The sequence below is a fragment of the Mus caroli genome, chromosome 12 (genome assembly GCF_900094665.2).
Source record: "Mus caroli chromosome 12, CAROLI_EIJ_v1.1, whole genome shotgun sequence".
In the NCBI taxonomy this organism is placed as follows: domain Eukaryota; kingdom Metazoa; phylum Chordata; class Mammalia; order Rodentia; family Muridae; genus Mus; species Mus caroli.
The window spans coordinates 74,137,113-74,159,082 of record NC_034581.1 but is presented as its reverse complement, the minus strand read 5'-3'; the positions used below and the strand labels follow the sequence as shown (position 1 = coordinate 74,159,082).

The window sequence follows — 21,970 nt, the reverse complement described above, 5'->3', positions numbered from 1 at the left end:
TTTGTCCCCCTCCTTTTCCCCTTTTCCACTGTCTGAAAGAACTGGTCTCTCAAGTCTTTATTTCAGACAAAAAAGAACGAACAGCCCCCACTTCTAAACACTGGCACAGAACAACCACTTTTTTAGAGAGAAAACACACCACCCACGACACTCATTTTTGCCAGCAACATTCAAAATGGTCCCTTGATTCTGCCAAGGGGATGCAGAGGTGAACCCTCACATCTCTAGGCTGACAGGAGGTGCCTGCCTGAGCCTGTGCGCCTGCTTGGGCCCCTCCCTCCACAGCTGCTTGTATTTACAGTTCAGTACCTTGAACTAGGAGAGGAGATTTCATACCCCAGTGATGGCCTTTCTCCTCGCCCCAGCTCCCCAGCCCTCTTCTTCAACAACAAAACCCTGCCTGCCCCAAGCTAAAGGAATCCAATCACCCAGAAAGGGAGACTTTATGAGCTCTCTGGGCGCTTTGGGCAGACGGAAGGGATTAAAGCGAGGTGTGCTTTATGTCTTTTGTATTTCCATCTCTGCTGCCTTCTGGAGTAGCCAGTTCCCCACCTCGGACAATTCTGCCCATCCTCTCGATGGGGTCTGTTTTTTCTTTCTTCCCCCTGTGGTTTTTGGGGGAGGTGGAAGGAGAAGGCAGTAAAAATTTCATCTTAGACGCATCATAAAACCTGGAGAGGCAGCTGCAGGCAGGTGGGGTAGGTACCGCAGCATAGCTTCCCCTGGCAGGGCAGACTTGGGGAGGGTTTTTTTTTTGCATTTCTATAATACTTGCTTGAACTATAACACAAGGGTCCAGCTGAAACCCATCCTGTCTAGGATTGGTACATCTTTAACAGGTATTATTAAGTTCTTCGTTTGTAAGGGCACTCCAGCTCCGTGGGATACGTAATCATAAAATGAAATTCTTAAAATTACTTTCTCATGACTTTCAATACTTTTTTTTATCATAGGTTGGCATATCACATAATCTAACTGAAGAATAATTTATAGCCCAGACCCTGCATTCCATAGACCAAGCAGACCATAACACCCTCAGAGTGTTCAGACAGGTCCAAACAAGCAAGCCACTGCAAGAGAAACAAGAAAGGACTATATATATAATTTTTTTTAAAGACATACATTCCCTCCAGTAATCAATCAAAGAAAGCAAATAGGAAGATGTGAGCCAGTAGACATTGCTTTCACTTCTAAAAGTGACAGAGGTTGAGAAACAATTACCAGTCCAGCAACAGTGCATGATCAAGAATCCACAGTCTAGGGCCGGGCGTGGTGGCGCACGCCTTTAGTCCCAGCACTCGGGAGGCAGAGGCAGGCGGATTTCTGAGTTCGAGGCCAGCCTGGTCTACAAAGTGAGTGCCAGGACAGCCAGGGCTACACAGAGAAACCCTGTCTCGAAAAAACCAAAAAAAAAAAAAAAGAATCCACAGTCTAGCAACAGTGCATGATCAAGAATCCACAGTCTAGCAACAGTGCATGATCAAGAATCCACAGTCTAGCAACAGTGCATGATCAAGAATCCACAGTCTAGCAACAGTGCGCATGATCGAGAATCCACGGTGCAGCACAGTGTGCATGACCAAGAACTCACAGGTACTCTTGATCATCATTCAAATAATATGCTGCCGACAGGCAGTTTGACACGTGAACATGGGAAAATGTACAGAAGCCGTCGAGGCTATTTAGGGATACATTCTAAAGACACAGTTAGACAAGTATAGAAATCTGAATATAAAAGAACGGCCAATACAAAAATTTAGTGATAGTAAAAATTGGTAAAAATGAAATGACCAACAATTGGGAAATGTCAATGGATTATGGGACAGCTTTTTAGTGGATTACTTTTGCCAGGAAAATTGATGGTGTTCCTCACAGATATAAGCTTGCCTACGCAGACTTGCACAGTAAAAAAGGCCACACACTGCCAGTTCAGCATGACTTTGTTTTCTGACGGTGGCACATGTGAACGGACCCTGCACAGATCCCGGAAGAGGGGCTCACCAAACTTAATTCTCTCAGGAGAACGACCCTAGTTGACTTTTTCCATTTATACATTTAGGGTTTTTATTTTCAGTACTTAACAACTATTAAAATTTTATCATTATTATCATTATTTTATTAATGAAGACAATTTTAACTTTAAATATATTTTGATCACATTCTTCCCCTTCCCCATTTTTTTAAAACTAGAAAACAATAACAATTGGTCTATTTTCACTGGGATTTTAAAAAACCAAAAATCAACAAACAAACCAACCTCCTGAAACTCCTAGAATGATCTCAACAGCAAACCCGTCTGACTCTGAGGAGAACCAGGATGTCAACTGCAGGCAACTGATTGCAGAGAATGCATCAATGTTGGGAAAGAGGAGAGGGTGGATAGAATGCCCAGGAGGCAGAGGAGTGGATTAAACTAGAGAATCGAATAGACCTACAGCCCAGGCACCACACCACTTCCTCGTGTTTCCAGATTCACATCAAAACTGGTAACACCATGAGGGTTTCAGACAATATTAAGAAGAATTTTAAAATGTTCAAGCTACTTTGAAGATACTGAAGCTAACCAGGCACTTGATAAATTTGCATTCATCTTTGTTAAATATAAAACAAAGAAAGCGTTAAGAGAATAAAAAGACATGTCAAATGGGCACTACAGAAAACAGGATTGTAACGGTTTGAGCGTGACATGCCCTCACAAACTCAGTCCTGGGCACTGTTTTGGGAGCTGTAGGGTATTGGGTCTTGCTAGAAGTGGGTCACTGGGAGAGGGCCTTATGGGCTACCCTAGTCCTAGTTCCAGCTGTAGTCACTCCCACTTGCCCTTCTGTTCCTCCCTCCAACCCTCCCTCCTTCCCTCACCCCCTCTCCTCTCTGATTTATAGCCCACTGAGATGAACACAGCAGCCTCAAGCTCCTGCCACCAATCACAAGTTACTCTCATAACTATGTCTTCTCTACCGTGATATATTGTCCCCTCAAACCATGAGTCAGAAAACAGTCTTCATCACTTTGGCTGTCTTCTGTCAGGTATTTGGTCATAATGATGGGGCAGGGGGCAGGGGGAAGCTGATGAAGTCTATTGGAAGAGAGAAGTGGGAAGTGGGGGGCTAACCAAGCAGTCTGTAGGCTTGGCTTTTGGAAGTGGTATGTGGAGAGAACGTGGAAGAGTTTGGAACTGTGGCCCAGTTGAGTGCTAGCATGTTGTAATTGGAGCTTAAAGGGTGATTCTGGTGGGAGTGCATAAAAGCACACTGCAGAGAGCCCTGGGGGCAGTGAAGGATGCTCATCCACCTTCAGGGGACACAGACTTACTCCATTCTACATAAGTTCTGAAAATGTGAATAAAGCTGGACTCACACGTAATGGACTAACTTGTTTGGTAGGAGACATTTTAATATGGTGCCACATTGTGGCTATGGCATGGCTACAGCTCCCATCTTTAAGTAGGGTTACAGTAAGAATACAAAGCAAGAAGCAGAGACCAAGTTGAGATCAATGTGTGGTTTGGTGAGGAAAAGACTGAACTCAGTTAAAACTGCAGGTAGGGCAGGTGTGGAAAGAGCTACTAAAATCATTTAGGAGATAACTGCAATAAAGAAGAAACCTAAAGGGTCCTGGGGCCACCACTGAAGTGTTTGGCTTGCAGGTAAAAGGCACAATTGTCTTCCTCAGAATCCTCATGTAAAAAAGCAAAGCCAGACCTGATGGCGCACTCTTATACATTCTCACCCTGAGGACGCAGAAACAGGTAGATCCCCGGAGCTAACTGGCCAGCCATTCTAAGTCATTTGATGAGCTCTAGGCAGAGAGACCCCCTGTCAAAATAAAGCAAAGCAAACCAAGAGTTAAGGCAGACTGTACCAGAGGAACAACAGCAGGTGCTGTCTGCTGCTCTGGGCATGCACGTGCACTCACACAGCACAGGCCGGCCACAGACACTTCAACAAAACAAAAACAAAAAAAGAGAGAGAGACACACACACACAGTGGAGGAGGAGGAGGAGGAGGAGGAGGAGGAGGAGGAGGAGATAAACTAGACCCTATGCTCTGGAACTACTGGAATGGTGCCGTGAGTGCAGAACCCCAGAAGGTCCAGGGTGTAACAATACAAATATAATTGAAAAACCTTTATTTAAAATGAGCGCGCCGACAAGTGAGAGAAAGGTGTCTGAACACGGTGACACATTAGCAATAAACTGCTTCAACAAAGGCTGCTCAAACTAATTCTCTCCCAGGTCCTGCCTCCCCGGTACATGGATGTTGCTATACCTGTGGCGAATGGGGCCAGTCTATATCTGAAGCTGGACTATATCTACCAAGTTCTGGATTTGAAGAAATACAACACAAAAGGGATTCAGGCTTGTGCAGGTTTATGCCAAGGAGGTTCCAGATAGCTTCTGAAGCCAGGCAGGGTTGGGTTCCCTGTGTGGGTCCCCTCAGTGGGCTGTGCAGGTGAAGCTTATGTGGCAGTGAAGACACCCCGGAACACTGACGATGCCGAGAAGTGCAATGTCCTCTTAGGAAAGCTATAGATGCCCCGTGGAAGCAGCCTAAGTGTACTTCAGACACTGTAGGAGCGGTGCTACCCAGGCCTGTTGGAGGCCAGAGGAATCCACTATGAGCACTAGACACTGGGCCTGGAACTGAAAGATTTAATGTTTTCAGTGCTGAATCTTGCTTTGGTCAGCTCTTCCCTTGCTATGCCCGAATTCCTCTCTTTGAAATGGGGAAGTTTATTTACTCTGTATCATTTTGTGTTGGAAATAAACAGGAGTTCGGTTAAGAGATGGTCTCGAGTCTCAGAAGAGACTTCACACATTTAAATAGTGTTGCTACTGAAAGATGTTGGAGATCTTTATGGTTAGACTGAATCCATTTTGCATCATGAGATAGATATCCATGGGCCAGAGTGTATGGGGCCAGAGGTGGAAAGTTATGGTTTGGATGTGAAGCCCCCTTACAGACTTATTTTGTCTTTGAGCACTTGGTCCCTGATGGGGATGCTGCTTTTGTAAGTTATGGAACCTTTAGGATATCAGTCTTTGCTGGAGGAAGTAGGTCACTGGGAGTTGGGCTGTGTTATGGTGAGCTCCACTTCCAACCCTGGTCTCTTTCTGTCTGCTTCCTGGCCCACCAAGACATGAGGAGGCTAATGCTCCTGCCGACAGTCATGAGTCATTCCTACTGCCATGAGTTTTGTTTTATGATGGACTGGACCCCTAATGATAAGTCCCGAATAATTTCTTCCTCTCTTAAGTTGCTTTTGGTCAGATACTTTGTCATAGCAATGAGAAATGTAACTAATTCAGGAATATAAAAATCACATTTGCCCAGTTGTCATCAGAGAGACTTCAGTCAGCAACTGATGGAAACAGATGCAGAGACCCACACCCAGCATTAGATGGAGCTTGGGGAATCCTACAGAATATGGGGGTGGGGGTGGTATTGGAGCCAGAGGGGTCAAGGACACCACAAGAAAACCTATAGAATCAACTAAAAAGGGTTCATAGGTGTTCACAATGATGGAACCGCCAACAAGGGAGTCTACATGGGTCTGACTTAGGTCTTCTGTGTGAGACATTGGTATTGGCTAAGGATCCCGAAGACCAAGTTCTCAGCACAAAGGAGATTTATTTGCCCCAGAGGGACAAAGGCCAGAGAATAAGAGACAAAGACAGGAGATAGAGGACAAGGGAGAAGGGAGAGGGAAGAAAGGACAGGGGCAGAGGTACCTGAAAGGGGAGGAGGGAGGGAAAACACAGACAACAAGCTCTTCACTGAGTCCATCATGGTCCCATCTTAGTCACAAGAGTTCATTTAGGGGCTGGAGAGATGGCTCAGAGGCTAAGAGGACAGACTGCTCTTCCGAAGGTCCTGAGCTCAAATCCCAGCAACCACATGGTGGCTCACAACTATCCATAACAAGATCTGATGCCCTTTTCTGGTGTGTCTGAAGACAGCTACAGTGTACTTACATATATAAAATTACTTACATCTTTAAATGTAATTACTTACATCTAAAAAAAAAAAGTTCATTTTACCAGAATCCTTGTTTAAGAGCCAGAAGCACACGTGGTGAGCCAGTCTCTTCTTTTTCCATTTTATCTAAAGCAGGAGCTTTCTATGCAGGCCAGGCTGGACTCAGACTTAAGTGTATGTAAATATGTAAGTTCTTATAATAGGACATCATCCACGTATAACACCATAAGCAGTAAAAACCATAGCTCCCTTTTTTTTTTCTTTTTGAGATTATGATATAGTTCATGTTCCTAATATTGCTTTTTGTAGTCTCATGGTCAGGAAAGCTCTGTACTGCTTTAGGCTTATTTATTTAGTTAGTTTGTTTTGTGAAAATGGTGATAGGAGAGGAACATGCACGAATGCGTGAGTGTGTGTGTGTGTGTGTGTGTGTGTGCGCACACTGTAGTATCCTCACAGGAGGTTTATATAGTATTTATATACTATTTAAGTGCAGGCCCCAGAGACCTGGGGCTCCTCCATTAACTAATTCTGTCAGGAGTTCAGTTGCTATTTACTTATGTCTTCTCATGGATCAGTAGTCCCCTGCAGGGAAATGACTCTCAAATGCCCAGACCTCTTTACCCTCTTCACTATACCATCCCCAAGGTACTGCAGACATCTCCGAGGCCAAGGCAATAATCAGCCTATGAATTCACTTCCTGAACTTCTCCTCAGTCCTCCCATCCCCCAGTTTGGAACAAAGGGCCCTGAATATACTAGGCAAGTGCTCTACAGTTGAGACACAATCCAAGCCCATGACTACTGTCTCTTTAACGTCACCCGCATCACCTCCGTGCAAATAGCATCACTCACCTGGACACTCACATCTGCTTCTCCGGGGGCATTCCCTCACTTACCTGTCTAATCCCTTCTCTACGCTATAACAGTGTCTTTCCAACAAGAAAAATCTCATCTCCTAATCTCTTTGTTGCTTGAAGCAGGTCAACAGTTTTCATTTGCTTTCGAGTGAAGACAGAAACTCCCTTGTAGGCTTCCCTGACTCCAGTCCATGTGTGCAGACCACATGTCGTCACTTTCTTTTTTTTTTTTTGAGGAGGAGAAGCATTTAATGTCAAGGGAAGGAAAGATGCTTAGGATGCTGTCTCTGGCAGAGGGATGCCTTGGCCCTGATCTTGGGCCAAGAGACGAAGAAGCAAGGAGTGCAGGGCCCGGCAGACAGGTGTGTAGCCCAGGCGGCTCAGGTGTAGGTAATCATACATGTCATGGTGACTTATGGTGCCATCGGAATGCACAAACCCAGGGTCTGCATCTAAGAAATGGGCTCGGGGGTAGCCAGCCAGCGCTGCCCGAACCAGCTCGTTTACCTGTCGGTTTTTCTCTCGAAGTGGGTTGGGGTGCTGGCCTCTCGGAAGCAGGCCCAGCACAACCACCCGTGCCTGGGGCTGCAGCTTGTTCACCAGTTGTACGATGGCTTTGATGCCACCTGTCACTTGTTCTGCTGTGTGGCTATGGTTGTTGGTGCCCACCCAGACCACCACAATCTTGGGCCGGATGTGTTCCAGCTCCCCATTCTCAAGCCGCCAGAGTACATGCTGTGTGCTGTCACCACCAATGCCAAAGTTAAGTGCATGCAGAGGTGAGAAGAGCTCCCGCCAGATCTCACATTGGTGCATTAGCTGAACCAAGGAGTCCCCTATAAAGACTACTTCGGGTTCCTTGTCTTTGCTGTCCGCTACAAACCGATGGTGCAGAGACATCCAGCGTCCGTCACCCTGCACGTCTTGCACAGGCGTGGGCTTGCTGGCCGGGTTCTCCCCTTCCCCACTCATCCTCAGCACCGCAGCCCCCTGTAAAGCCGACAGGGACCAGGGACAATCTAGCGCCCTCCGTCCGAGGAGGAAATCATTTGCTGCAGGGCCATGTCGTCACTTTCTCACAGCCTCTTACACACAGTATACATGACAACTTTCCTCCATGAAATGCTCTCACCAATGGCTACCCCCTTCCTTAGCCAAGGCCTGTAAAGTGTGCCTGACGTTCTTGCAGAACCTCTCAGTTCCCTTAGTGAAGCCATCTCCTTTGAGGTAGAGACAAGGGTTCTTTGACTCATGTTTATTCTTCCTTCAGACTATATGCTTTGTGGAGGTAGAGACCATGTCTGTCTGGTTCACCTCAGGCACTCATGAATTGATCAAGAGAAGACCTAAGGATGAAGGAGAAACAGGAGCTGTAGTTTCTACTGTTTCTGCTTGCGTCCCCTGAGTGTAGCAGATTCTTTCCCTCATGAGTTAAAATGCTATTCCCACTCCAAATGCCACTACTTCATGTCTCTCCTCCCTTTCTGATATCCTTTGGGTCTGGTCTAGATCAGGATGGCTTAAACCGCACAGTTGCCCTTCAGCAAGGTCCAATCCATCTCCATACCCCATTGCCAGCTAGAACACCAACAGGAAGGAAGGCCTAAGACAGCGCCTTCCCTCAGTTATTGTAAAACTGAATTTAGCAGAGCTATGGGGTAGGAATCCTTTTCTAGAGCTGGAGGCCAATACACTGCTTGGGAACACCACTGCTCTGTCACCCCATCCATGACTTCCCTGAGGCCGTGCCAGATCTTCTGGTAGGTTCTTCTATAAACAAAGTCAGACTGATGCAGTTTCTATTCTGGATCATCTTGGTATGTGAAGCAGAGAGCAGTAATAAGCTGTAGCCTTCAGGGTAAGCAACAGAGCAAGCATGCTCAGTGGGTTTGATGGATGGGAGTGGAGGGAGTCCGACTATACCAGGGCAGCCGCCACCTCCCCTTCACTAAATCAGGGCAACTGTCTATCTTCACTTTGCTCTGTTCACTTTAAACACTAGCTGAGAGAAACTTATTGTAGTTTATCCCTCTGTCTCATGGTTGCCACAATATAATTTTCAAATGAAATCTCTAAGTACAGACCACACACGCTATTTCAGTGGACCTAACATGATTTATGCTAAGACTTGGGGGAAGGGAGACATGCTGAAGAAAGATGCTTCGCCAGCAGTTTTCTGCTGCCAGCCGTTGCCTGCTCTGCCTTAGAAGAGCGCAGATGCAGATGGAGTTTAGGGTCTCCATTACCGCTGCCTTTGGCCATCTGACAGATCATCTCTGCTACACCAAGTGAGCATGAAGGTCAGAATCATGATTCCTAAGACAGTTGTGGTCATGGAATATGAATTAAAGAGAACCCTGCTTGCTCAGCCATCTATTCTGAGAACATCAGAATGCAATTTGTTGGACAGATTCTATAATCTGCAGATGAAGGCAGTTATAGGGCTCAAGTTTATCCAGCGTTAACAAGCCCTAATAGTCTAGTTCAGCTCAGACATAACAAACGGAAATGGCTTTAAATTATCCTTCCCTAGAGACATGATTTCATAAGAGAACTAACTCTATATGTGCACAGAGAGATTTCCAATGTAAACACGTGGTGGAAGCTAAAAGCTGCAGCCAGGCTTCAAGCCTGGATATGCCAATGGCAGGGTATTTTATTTCAAAGACACCGGTTTCCTCCCCACGCAACAGTGTGCAAGCATTTTCTGCTGACTACACTTTGAACTGTGGAATACACACACACACTTGCATATATGTGTAATTTTATAGTTTTCTTTCTAGCTAGGATATTAATAGATTTCACTTAGCCTTTCCATGCATAAATTTGACTGGGCCACAGATGCTTAAGGGATAGGGTTCCTTGTGGGAAGCACGGGGCTCACTCATCACCCAGGCTGTCTGAAATGTAGACTAGTCTCTGAGGGTTTGGAAAACACAAGGTGAACCATTTGGCTTTTCTACATTCATGCTGGGTATCAAGCAGCTTCTTCAGAATGGGAAAACATAGAGAAAAGAGAATTCCCTTAGCTTCCATACAGGACAAAACAGCCTAGCTCATTTGGGCGGGGGGCAGAGGTCTTGGGGTGGAGGTGGGGACTGGCTAACTTTAAACAGACTAAGAGCAAGGCTTTGCAATGGCAACTATCCAGTGTCCATGCAATCTACGTGCTGAGTCTTGCCTCCTGTTTTTTATATGGCCCACCAGCTAAGAATCGTTTTAGTGATTTTTTTTTTTTAATTTGAACAAGGACAATAGAAACATATTTGTGACATGTGGGGACTATATGAGATTCAAGTTCCCAGCCTTCATATTTCACAGAAACATAGCCATGCTTAACTGTTCACAGTCTGTGGCAGGCTATAATGGCAGAAGAGAGGAACTGCTTCGAAGACCATCTTAATGTGCACAGTCTCCAGTATTTATCGGGACCTTTACAGAAAGGTTTGTTGACCTCTCAGATCTCTACTGTGAGACAGAGGCATTCTTCAGTTCCCAGTTTTGCTTGCCCGTGTGCTTACGCATTACACCAAGGGGAGCTCAGCCAGTTAAACAGTCCTTGTGTTTATCCAGAGTCCACACATACAGAACCTTTGTAGGTTTTCCCACAGGCCATCGAGTCATACGCAACCTATTTACACCCAAGATCACAAAGAACCGCAAGTGAGAAACTTTTGATTTTTATTAACAATTTCCTGAGCTTGAAAATCTTGCGATCCTGGTCCCAGCAGGCACCAGTTGCAATCTCTGATTTAGGCCATTGCCCTAGTTAACTCTGAAATATGTCTTCATTTTTCAACCGTTACTTGCTACTGTGGCGGACTTTCAGATAGTTTCCCAAGCTTTACTCTGTATTTTATACATTTAAATAACTGTATCATCAGAACCTGTTACAGGAGGTGTATGAGATGCAGCGACAGTAATAGCTATGGCTTGTGTTTCAGGAAGGTCTTCACTGTCTTTTCACTCTGCCTCCCAGAGTGTGGGTCTGCAGTGGTCACTTGGTACTTGCTGATTTTAACAGCATTCCTCACTTCTGCCTTGCCCTGTCAATTTTCAGAGCCTGGGTTGGACACTGAGTGATTCATTTATCTCACCCACTCTCCAGAAAGGAACACAGGTCAGAGAAACAACAAGGATGAGGTTTCCTAGAGTTCTGAAGTCCCTTCTCAATCCACAGATATCCTCAGGCCTAGATTCCTATGTAGTCTTTCTGTGTATTACAGTAAAGACCAAAGAAGGAAGAAGAAACTGTTCTGTACCCTACAAGGAGTTGACGACGTCATGTCAATAGCCGAGAGCCTGCCACTGTTCATAAGCCTGCTTTTTACAGCCAGATTTCTGCAACACTCAGGACCTCCAGTCACTGTGTGGGAATAGCTGATCCAGTTCCTCGCAATTACAGGAGTAGAAAGAATGTTGCTAACAAAAAGTACTAAATTATTCATCCATGCATATAAACAAGGGCTTTGTGAACACGTATAGAATATTGTAAATGTGTCAGGTGAAATGCTATAAGCTAAGGACAACAGAAACCACACAGTGTGGTCTTTGTTCCTATGCTCATTCACTCCAGTGAAGAGAAAACACAGTGAGTAACAGTTTATGGGCCCCAGACAGGGAAACGCACAAAAAGAGAGTGTCTGATCTTCAGGGGGTGGGTTGTGAAAACAGCTTTGTCCAGGAGGTGTCACCGAGTCTTGAACACAGGGTCTGCTTTGGAGCAAGAGGACTAGCCAGGTAGGTAGGAAAGGGTAAATTACAAGTAGGTGGATCATAGGAGCCACTCTGAGGAATACAAACTGCCTCAGTGTTTGGAGGAAGGTGATAAAGAAACAAGGCAAAGGAGAAGCCATTCAGAGAGATGCAGCTCAGCTGCGGACAGATCCTCAGGGTCCAGTGAGCATGCTCAAGAGTTTCAATTAAATCCTAGAGACAACTAAAAGACACCAAGGGAAGGATGGATGTCCCAGCATTGGGTCAGAATGGACACTTGGTCCTGGAGCAATGGAGTAGGAGCTGCTCCAGAGAGGAACTGTCAAACCAGTCAGGTGAGAGATGCTCAGGGCATGAATGTGGACAAAGGGCAGGGCAGGAGGGTACCAAGAAGGGAAGCTTAGGGGAGTAGACAGGGCAGGGCCACAGAGGCGAGGAGTTAAGCTGATTTCTTGGCTTCTGGTTAGTGACTGGGTAGCTCTTGGGTTGAGTTGCCATGCACAGGAATAGAAGAATAGGTCTTTTTGTTTTAAAACAACACAAAACTTAAAAAAAAAAAAAAAAGACAGTGCCTTCCTGACTATATTTAGCTTAGGAAACCATATTAAATGAAGCTGTGCTTCAGGGTACCAAGGGAGAGGTTTTCTATCTCTGTGGCTTTTAAATGTCACGTGTGAGATTACCATGTCAAAGCTGAAGCCACTGTAAGTATGTTTTGGATAGAGATGAGGTATAAATGAATAATAAACAGAATGCTAATGTTTTTAGCGTCTGCTCTAGTCTCCAAACATACCCAAAGACAAATGCAGAATCTTTGCACAGCCCCTTTCTCGAGGCTTGAGGAGCTATTGAATTAGATCTCTAATATCAAACGTATCTCAAAAAGACAAGACTGCCGTTTATCAACTGGATATTGTCTCATAATTTTCCCTTACTGTCCTTTACCTCTGCGTAGAGAGAGATTTAATGGGATTTGAAATGTGCAAGTTATAGACTAAAATGTAGAGTACAGTTAAATTGGGTTTGAATTTAAAAAAGAAAAAAAGAGAAACAAGGGAATTTGTCTTTGTCACAAAATGTGCAGGGCTGGCAAATAGCATGTTAAATAGGCCAAGCCTAGAGAAACAGTTTTGGCATGTTCACATTCATGTGTGGAGCTTAGAGGCCGAGAGTGGAATGGTGGTTATCTGTGCTGAGGCAGGGAGGGAGGGCAGGCGGGGATGAGAGTCAGGGGTCCAGATCTTCAATTAAACAGGAGGAATAACTAGCCTTTGAACTTTGGGTATGTTGTATTGTGTGGGTAATGACAGATTGCACAGGGTGACCATAATAATGCATTATAGGCATCAAAAATGGGGGACTGGAGAGATGACTGTCGGCAAGTGCAAGCACGAGGAGCAGAGTTCAATGCCCAGAGCTCACAGGAAAAGCCAGGCATGGTACTGTGCATCTGTAATCCTGGTGCTGAGGCAGCACAGGCAGAAGGGTCTCTGGGGATTTGCCAGCCGGGGAGTCTAGCTGAATTGGTAAGTTCCAGGTGGAGGACAAGGCCTGACCAAGCGGCCCTTCTGTCTCTGCTAGTGCTTTTCTATCAGCGAATGTATCTCAGTCGCCATGGGATGTAAAATCACCGGTGTGCTACTATGAGACTTACGGGCAGGCATGTGTTCTTTCCACTTGACTTGTGTTCCTTCCACACTTCTGACAGAGGAGCCCTCCTTAGGAGAACTGCTATCACTGACTCCCCACCCCCGCCTGGGTGCCCTGTCTTCTTGCCACAGGGGGCAGGGGAGTTCTCTTGGAGAGCCAAGAGAAGGTGCTTGTGCTTTCTGAGGTCCTGAGAAGCTGCTTGGCTGCCACATGGCGAAAGTAGCAGCTGAGAACCGAACCAGCGGGCTGAGCCAGCAGGCAGAAGCCAAGGAAGCGCAGCAGAAAGGGGCAGAGCATTGAAAACCTGGCTGCAGCCCTTCCCCCACCTATACTAGGCAGGAAACTCCATTGCATCTGGCACCCAATTTTATCATTATTTATAAATTACTTTCAAACATTACTTAAGGATTGGGTCTATGGTTCTTTCAACCTGAGTTTCTAGGTTTTTAGGTATATGCAAAACATAGGAAGATTTCCTGCATTAATACTCAAAGACAAGTTCTAAGAATTTGCCAGTTACTCGAAGGATGACATCTGTGCTGTTTCCTGGTGGATCTTCTTGGATGTGGCACCATTTACCAACGGTCGCCTGTAGCTTTAACTTCTCCTATCACGTTATTTATTGCTCCATGACTTATTTTTTGTTGTTGTTGTGCACTGCGATTTACTGAAATCCAGCCCCCTTCGTTTTCTTTCTTTTCTTCTCTTCTCCTTGAAGCAATAGATTCATCTTTGCTTCTAATACATCTATGACCACTGCCTTACCTTAACTTTGCCTTCTCAGATCATCTCAATGGCGAATCACCTCCTCTACATGAAAGCCCCTGCTTCCCACCTTCCATGAAGGGGTGGGTGTCAGCAAAACCAGAATGTGATTGACCCATAGAGTGCACTTTCCCCTCTCTACCCTATACCGATGAGATGGAGCAGGTAAGGACTCTATCCCCAAATCTATGTGTCCATGTTGGCCTAATAATGGCTGCTTCCTCTACCAAATCTGAGCTCTTAGAGAGCCGAGTTTCATGAACTCCTTTGGTCATCCCATATATGAAAGATAGAGGCTAGATAGAATAGGAGAGAATGGGAAACAGTTGTGTACTATTCCTGGACACTTATCCCATCAGTATGAACCCAGCCATTTCTGGTAAAAGAAATGCTTAGTAAACACTATCATTTAGACTGTACTGACTACTAGCTATCTCAGGGTTGATATTGCTGTGAGAGACCACCATAACTAAAGTAACTTGGGGAGGAAAGGAAGGAGGAGCCTGGAGGCAGGAGCTGATGCAGAGGCCACGGAGGGATGCTGCTTAGTAGCTTGCTCCCCAAGGCTTGCTCAGTCTGCTTTCTTATAGAACCCAGGACCACCAGCTCAGGGATAGCACCACCCACAATGGGCTGGTCCTTTCTCATCAATCACTAATTAAGAAAATGCCCTACAGGTTTGCCTATAGCCAAATGTTATGGAGGCATTTTTCTTAACAGATTACAGGTGACTTTAGCTTATATGAAGTTGACATAAAACTACCCAGCACAATAGCTATGTGCCAAGCTCCTGGCAACATTAAAAACAAAATACACGTATTTGTGTGTGTGTGTGTGTGTGTGTATGACAACTCACAGTTAGCTACCTCCATCCACCTTGTAGATGGAGGGATCAAACTCGGGTTAGTATGCTTGGTGGCAAGGGTCTTTGCTTGCTTATTTGCTGTCTCTCTCTCTCTCTCTCTCTCTCTCTCTCTCTCTCTCTCTCTCTCTCTTCCTTTTGAATCTTTCAGCAGCCTTCTGTAAAGTTTTATAAAGCTTTATAAAGTTCTGTCTCAGCATCTCCATAGTAAACGAGCTTAGTGCCCTTTAACATGCTCTACTGCAGTGATTCAAGGTGCACGCAGTGTAGACAGTATTTCCATTCTACTCTCTACTCTTCAACTTTACTATCTAGGAGGAGCAGACTTCCCAAAACTCTGACTTTCACATATAGACAGTGTCACAATCATATTCATAAAAGGGAGAAGAAGGCATAGAAAGAGGAAAGATTCTTGGAGCAACATCTGCAAGAAAATCTTTCTAATATGATGAGATTGTGGCACACAGTCATGTCATCATCAATAAGGCAGAAATAGAAATAGTTATTTAATACGGTTTTGGGGGTAGGATGGAAGCTATGGTTAAGTATGAAGATACATTTTGAGCTGGGTATGGTGATTCATGCTTGTAATGAACTCAGGAGGTAGTGTAAAGCACGCAGGAGATGGAAGGAAGATCATGAGTTCAAGGCCATCCTCCAACATAGTGAGTTTGAAGTTAGCCTGGGTTATGTGAGATCCTGTCTCACCAAAACAAAACAAACAAGACAAAACAGCAGTATGACACACTGTGAGATACCTACACAGCTTCTAGTATGAATCCACACATTCAGGGGATGGGCTTAGGGGTTTGGAAGCCAGTTCACACCACATTATCTGAGTGGATAAAAGATAGACATATATCCCAGGCTAGGGCAATAAGATCCCCCGAGGAATTTAGATGGATCCACGCTAATTGACCCAGGCAGGGAAACGGAAGGAAGAACAGATGAACTTGGGTTCTTGGGATGTATCTATGTGCTTTGGCCAGCAGATAAAAAGAAAACAAGAAAGTAAATACAGAATCAAGTGGCTATTTGATACCATGTGGTCTTGGGGTGAAAAGGCTAGTTAGCCACCCTGGCCCCTGCTAGAAAGTCCATTCTAGCTCTGGTCTCTTATGAAAGCCTCCAAATCTAATCCACTGGACTGTGATTCTTCTGATTCCCTATGGTAAATCCCTTCAGTTAACACAGTCCGAGTAGATTCTGGCTAACAAAAAACTTTTAATCTCGGCAACAAGAGTGGCTCTTAATTCAAATTGAACATCAGAATGACCTAAAGAGGTTTGTGAAAAACACCAAAAGCTCTCCCTTCCCTGCCTTCAGGAATCAGACAAAGATGGTCTATGGCATTGCCATGACAAGGTGAAGTCTTTAAAAGCTCAGCCCGAGCGCTATGAAACACAGAAATGGCAAGTGGTAAATCGCAGACAGCTTTCTGCTAGGCGTCTGAAAGGGCATGTCTGACCAAAATAACATCTTCTTCGCTCCTTTTCCATCGCTGTGATGAATACCTCAACAGATGCAGCTTAAGGGAGAAAGGGTTTCTTTTGGCACACAGTTTAATCTACCACAGCAGCAGGAGCTGGCCAAGGAGCAGAGAGGGATGAGTGCTAAACTCAGCTTGCTTTCTCAGATTTATTCAGCTCAGGATTCCCTGCCTAGAGAATAGTACTGTTCACAGTTGAGACTGGCCTTCCCACATCAACTGTCCTAATTAAGCTGATCCCCCCATAGACGAGCCCCAGAGGCTCAGGACTCTAGATCCTGTCAAGTTGATGACTAACACTAGTCATCACAAGCAGCAATGGCAAACAGGGCTCGTCTCTGCCACCAGCTGAGGGCTACCATGGTTCATTCTCAGCATCGACTTTCACACTGACCACAGAAGGCAACCTCAGCCATCCACCTTAGGAAAGACTTAAGCATCCAAAGAGCTGAAATAACTATCTCGCTTACATACCAATGAGCTATCACTCTGGGAGTACTAGTGCATACTTGCAATCACAGCATTCAGGAAGCTGAGGCAGGGGGATAGTTGAGTTCCAAGGCCAATCTATGCTACAAAGTGAGACCTTGTCATAGAATAAAAGCAAAAGGAAATAAACTGAGATTTTTAACTCAAATAACTTTTGTGCATGGCATCAGATCTTTAAAAACATTATTTAGTTGTTAATTATAGGCCGTGATGGGTTTGGCTGGGCCCTCTTGAAAATGAGACATTGGGTGTGTGTGCAAAAGGCAATTACAGGAGAATGTGCTATAAAAATCCACCCCCCCCCCTCCACACACAGGAAGAAATCCAGTCCAAAATTTGATTGCATTCATCTGACAGCAAGATTAACACCCAAACTGTGGAATAAATTAGTAAGTAAACTGCAGTGAAATCACCCTCTTATTACTTTAACAAAGGAATTTACTGTAGGGCTAGAACATAGATCATTTTTTGAAGCAGATGAGAAAAATTACTAGAATGTTTGTTCAAAACAAAAGCAAAGCATTTTAAACAACGGAATGAAGGAAATTTGATTTGTTAAAAAATTATTACATTTATTTAATTCATGTGTGTGTGTGTGTGTGTGTGTGTGTGTGTGCTATACACCCACATACCAGGACATGGGTGTTGGAGGTCAGAGGAAAACTTGTGGGAGTCAATTTTCTTTATCTACCATAGGGAAAATTCTATTCTCGGGGATAGAATTCAGGTGGCTTAGTGGCAAATGCCTTTACCCACTGAGTGATGTCACTAACTCCCAACTTCAGTATTTAAGAATTACATTGTTTGCTTCTAATACAGAAACAAATAATGATATGGGTAGCGTCCTTGCAGGTCATGGGAATGAATTCTTCCCAGTGCACAGCTGGTGTCTGAAAGACTTGTCAGAAGTAACAGTTTGGTTTCAGAGTTGTCACAGGGAAAGCAAAGGTGACTGAGGACTGAGAGGCCTCACCCAGAGAACAGAGCAAATTTGGCTAGAGCTGAGCTCTGCATCACCTTATATCATGGCTCAAGGCATTTCCATGAAAATGACTACAGAGGTTGGGGTACCACCTTCCTTCAGAACCTACATAGCTTGCATTCAGAGTCCATTGTGACAGAAGTCTGGATTTTGGACAGTCAGACCCCCAAGGACTGGGTCCTCTACTTCTGGCCATCTTACTTGTCATGTATAGCCCTGTATGTTCTAAAAGCTGAGTAAGCGTGGAATGAACTATAATAAGAAGGCACTGTAGTCACTGGGGTGCATTTAGAACACTGTTCTTGGGAAGACACACGAGCTTACGTTTCTTGACTGTAAAACAGACTCATGCAAGTCCAACACAACCACATTACTGGCAATCTTGAGAGGTAAGTACATGATTTAAGGCAATAGATGGAAGGGATATTATTAAGTCTTTGGCTTCCTCAATGGCTCTACAGATGATGTAATGATAGCAGCTACCATTTGCTGGACACAATTGTTCAGTGGCTGGCTTCTCGGCAGAGTCTTCCAGTAAAAGCAGAGGGGCAAGGGCAGCTATCCTGTGGAGGAGCCTGCTAACTGCCTGCCTTTCTGGGTGGACAGGCTCCTGGCTACCCTTCATTTGCCTAACCACCATCCTGGTCAATCTGCTACTTGAAGCTTGTTCCTTGGGTGTAGGAAGGAGAGCCTTGGACCAGCCATTCACAATCACCCATGGATCCCAGGAAGAAGGCGATATAGTCCGGGTGCTCTTGATCCTTCAAGGAACCGTTCAGAAATTAGACGAGATGATTTGGAAGTCTTTCTCCTCAGCTTACAAAATGTTAGAATGAAAGAAAGCTAAACTGGAGCAAGCGAAAGATCCTTAGGTTTATCCTCCCAATTCTCCATATTTCAATTCTGAGAGATAAAGCATATTGTTGGTTTCTCTGAGCCAGGGCTAACTAGGGAGAGCCTCATCTTAACAAACACAACGACACCACAGCTTATCTTCAATCTATGGTGTATGCTCCTTCACCAGGCGAACTTAGATCTTTTAACATGTGGATACAGAGGCTGCTCCTTGGTGCTGTCCCCAGGGTTCTCAGTGGAGAAGATTTGTGCAGCACATAGGCAGTTTGCAAGAAAACGATATTATCAAAAGTAGTTCAGTCTCCCTGAACTAATGATCTCATGTCAAGACTGCACTCTTAAAATGAATTGTATTTTGATTAATGACTAAAAAATAAATGACTAAAGTGTGTTTATGTATGCAGAAATTTATATTATACATGGACGGGGTGTATCTCATTTGTGTTTGTATGTATATACCAGAATGAAAGAGGCAGCTGTTTTAGCCATTTATGCTTGGGGGATAGGTAGGTAATATGGTAGGTTCTGTTGAAAGGAAATTATGGAAGAGAATTTGATATCTTGAAGTTTTCAGCAAGACGGGATTCAGAGGGCAAGTATAGAAATACATTTAGAAACTGGCTTCTTGGTTCCCAACATTTTTTTAATGGTAAGTGTATTGAACGAAGCATTTTACTCAGGCTTTTTGTGTATGTAGGAGAGTTTTGTGTGTTTGCTTTTGTTTCGAAGTTCTTTTTTTTTTCTTAGCTCAATTGGAAAGTAGGAATGAATGGGGCACTGTAAAGTCCTTTCCCATCAAAATCACCATCTGCAGCAAACTCTCCCTCAAAACAAATTTACAAAATTGATATTCTTTTCTCTTCCCAGTTATTCCCTGTGACTTGGAAACTACAAACCCAGATAGCATCACCCCATCACCTGAACCTATTCAGAATAAGGGATGATGAGCTTGGTAGAGTCCTCTAGGGGTCCATAATCCTCCTAGATACTTTCAAGTGCAGATGTGGGCTCCACAACTGGGGGATGACTGCTCGTATGGGATCCTCCTGGCCCAGGAAGTAGAAGACTGATGTTGTGTAGCTAACGGATGGTTATGTGGACGCATGAAGTGCTACAGCGAGGGAAGCTGCTACCTCTACAAAGCACGCTGAGCTCCGCATGCTAGAACTTAATGAAATAGTTGACTAGTATAGAACAGTGTGGACCAACAAACAGCCTCAAATAGTTTTTTTAACTTTAGATTTTAAATAAGCTTAGATCCAGTCAAGCAATAATAATGGCAAAGCTTTTATTCTGTAAACTTTCCCATATAGAAAATGAGAATAAATCCTGTAACTGAACTCTTTCTTTTCCCAGAGTGTCTGGAGCCCAGGGCAGACTAAGTTACAGAAAGAAATATGGCTGCTCCCTCTTAGAGACGACATTAGATGCCCTCAACTCAATATGGAACCCATTTACTTAAGCAATGCCAGAACACTGCTACCATGGCTCAGCTAGTCCCTGGCTTTCCCCACTTGAATGCTGCCCAGAAGCTAAACTGAAAGAGTACAAAACAAAAAGCCCCTCATCCCGTTTAAAATCAAACATCTGTACTGAATGCATACAGACCTTTTTTTCATAGCATTATCCCCCCCTAATTTGCTGTTTGTTCACACAGCATCTGCCTCTTCCCAAGAAGCGTTGGGAGTCACTCCAGGCAGAGGTGCATCCCTGGCCGAGCAGCCAGTGCTCCCTCATCTCAGCTGGATCCTCTTCTGAAAAGACAACATTCTTCTGCTGACAGAGAATCTCTGGGAAGACGAACCTCAAAGTATAAGTTCTCACCTGGTTTCAGAATCTGATCTCCCTGAAAATGCTCTTTCATTGAAAGGAAATGTCTTCAGCCACCTATCCCTCTCTCATCCCATTTCTTTTCTTTTTTTAAAAAATTAATTAATTTATTTTCTTTACAACCCAGTATCAGCCCTTCATACTCAGTAGAAGCAGAAAACATCTGGACATCTTTTTCTTTACAAGAATTTGATTTTAAAGTGTTGCTTTAAAAAAAAAAAGCCGGGCGTGGTGGCGCACGCCTTTAATCCCAGCACTTGGGAGGCAGAGGCAGGCGGATTTCTGAGTTCGAGGCCAGCCTGGTCTACAGAGTGAGTNACAATCCTTTGAAGGAAGCCAAGGCAGGAGGAACCCTGTCTCGAAAAAAAAAAAAAAAAAAAAAAAAAAAAAAAGCATAATTGATCTTTAGAATTTCTTTTATAAGGACATTTTTAACATTAGCTTATTTAAAATTAAAAAAATATTTAACTCCATTAGAATGTTTTGTAGAAAGCAAAATCTGGACTCCCAGGGTTTTAATGCCAGTTGGTTCTCCATATGGGCTGGTTCTGCATCTATGGATTCAACCAACTGTGGACTGAAAATACTTGGGGTGGGGGGGAACATCTGTACTGAATGCATACAGACCTTTTTCTTGCCATTATCCCTTAATCAATACAGTAGAACAACTATTTGCATATCATTTGCATCCTATTAGGTCTTTACAAGTAATCTAGAGATGATTTAAAATGTGCAAGAGGAAGTGCCTAGGTTATATGCAAATACTGCATCATTTTATGCAAGAGGTCTTTGGTGGTTGTGGAGTTTGGGGTGGGCCCTCCTGGATTCCTCCCCCAGTACGGTGGGAGACTACATTTAATTGCAGATGCTCCACACAGTCAGCGACATATTGTGTTACCAGGCCTAAGCTTGTTCTTGGAATCCCTGCATTCCATGTGTCTGTCATTGTGCTCTCTGGAACTGAGGAAAAAGAGTACTCTCTGTAGCTTTCTGGAATTCCCAGTTCAAACTGACTCTTATGGTTTGAGTATAAAGTGTCCCTGCAAAACAAAACAAAACAACAACAAAAAAACCCCACCAAAAAAAAAAAAACAAAACAAACAAACAAAAAAAAAAACAAAAAACAAAACCAAACAACAACAAAAATAGCAAAACCAAAAATCCAAACCAAAGCAAAACAACTCATTATTAAAAGCTTAGTTCCTAGCTGGTTGTGCTATTCTCGGCGGTTTCGAGAATTTTAGGAGATAAAGACTAGGCACAGAAAGCAGACTACTAGGGGTATGTCCTTAGAGGCTACATCTTGTTCTAGGTGGCTCTCTGTTGGCCCCGAGCTGGGCAGCCTCTGTCTCTTGCTCCTACTCTCATGATGATCTGTCTTGCTACGGGCCCAGAATCAACAGGACCAAAGATTACAGACTAAAATCTCTGCAACAATGAGTCAAGATAAATAACCCCCTTTCCATTGTTTTGTTCAGAATTGTCAGAGCAATC

General features: G+C 44.3%; 2 protein-coding genes across 2 annotated transcripts in view; both read right to left on the bottom strand.

Moving 5' to 3' along the window:
- The window catches only part of Rad51b (RAD51 paralog B), a 512,935-nt gene that overhangs the window by 100,335 nt on the left and 390,630 nt on the right, over positions 1 to 21,970 (bottom strand). The window lies entirely within an intron of this gene.
- Positions 7,065 to 7,917, bottom strand: LOC110306769 (platelet-activating factor acetylhydrolase IB subunit gamma). Its single transcript, XM_021178859.2, has one exon. It carries the CDS (start codon positions 7,808 to 7,810, stop codon positions 7,112 to 7,114), a length of 699 nt encoding a protein of 232 aa, XP_021034518.1. The 5' UTR covers positions 7,811 to 7,917; the 3' UTR covers positions 7,065 to 7,111.

Coding starts and splice junctions, on each gene's coding strand:
- LOC110306769 (XM_021178859.2), bottom strand. CDS start 7,810: ATGAGTGGGGAAGGGGAGAACCCGGCCAGCAAGCCCACGCCTGTGCAA.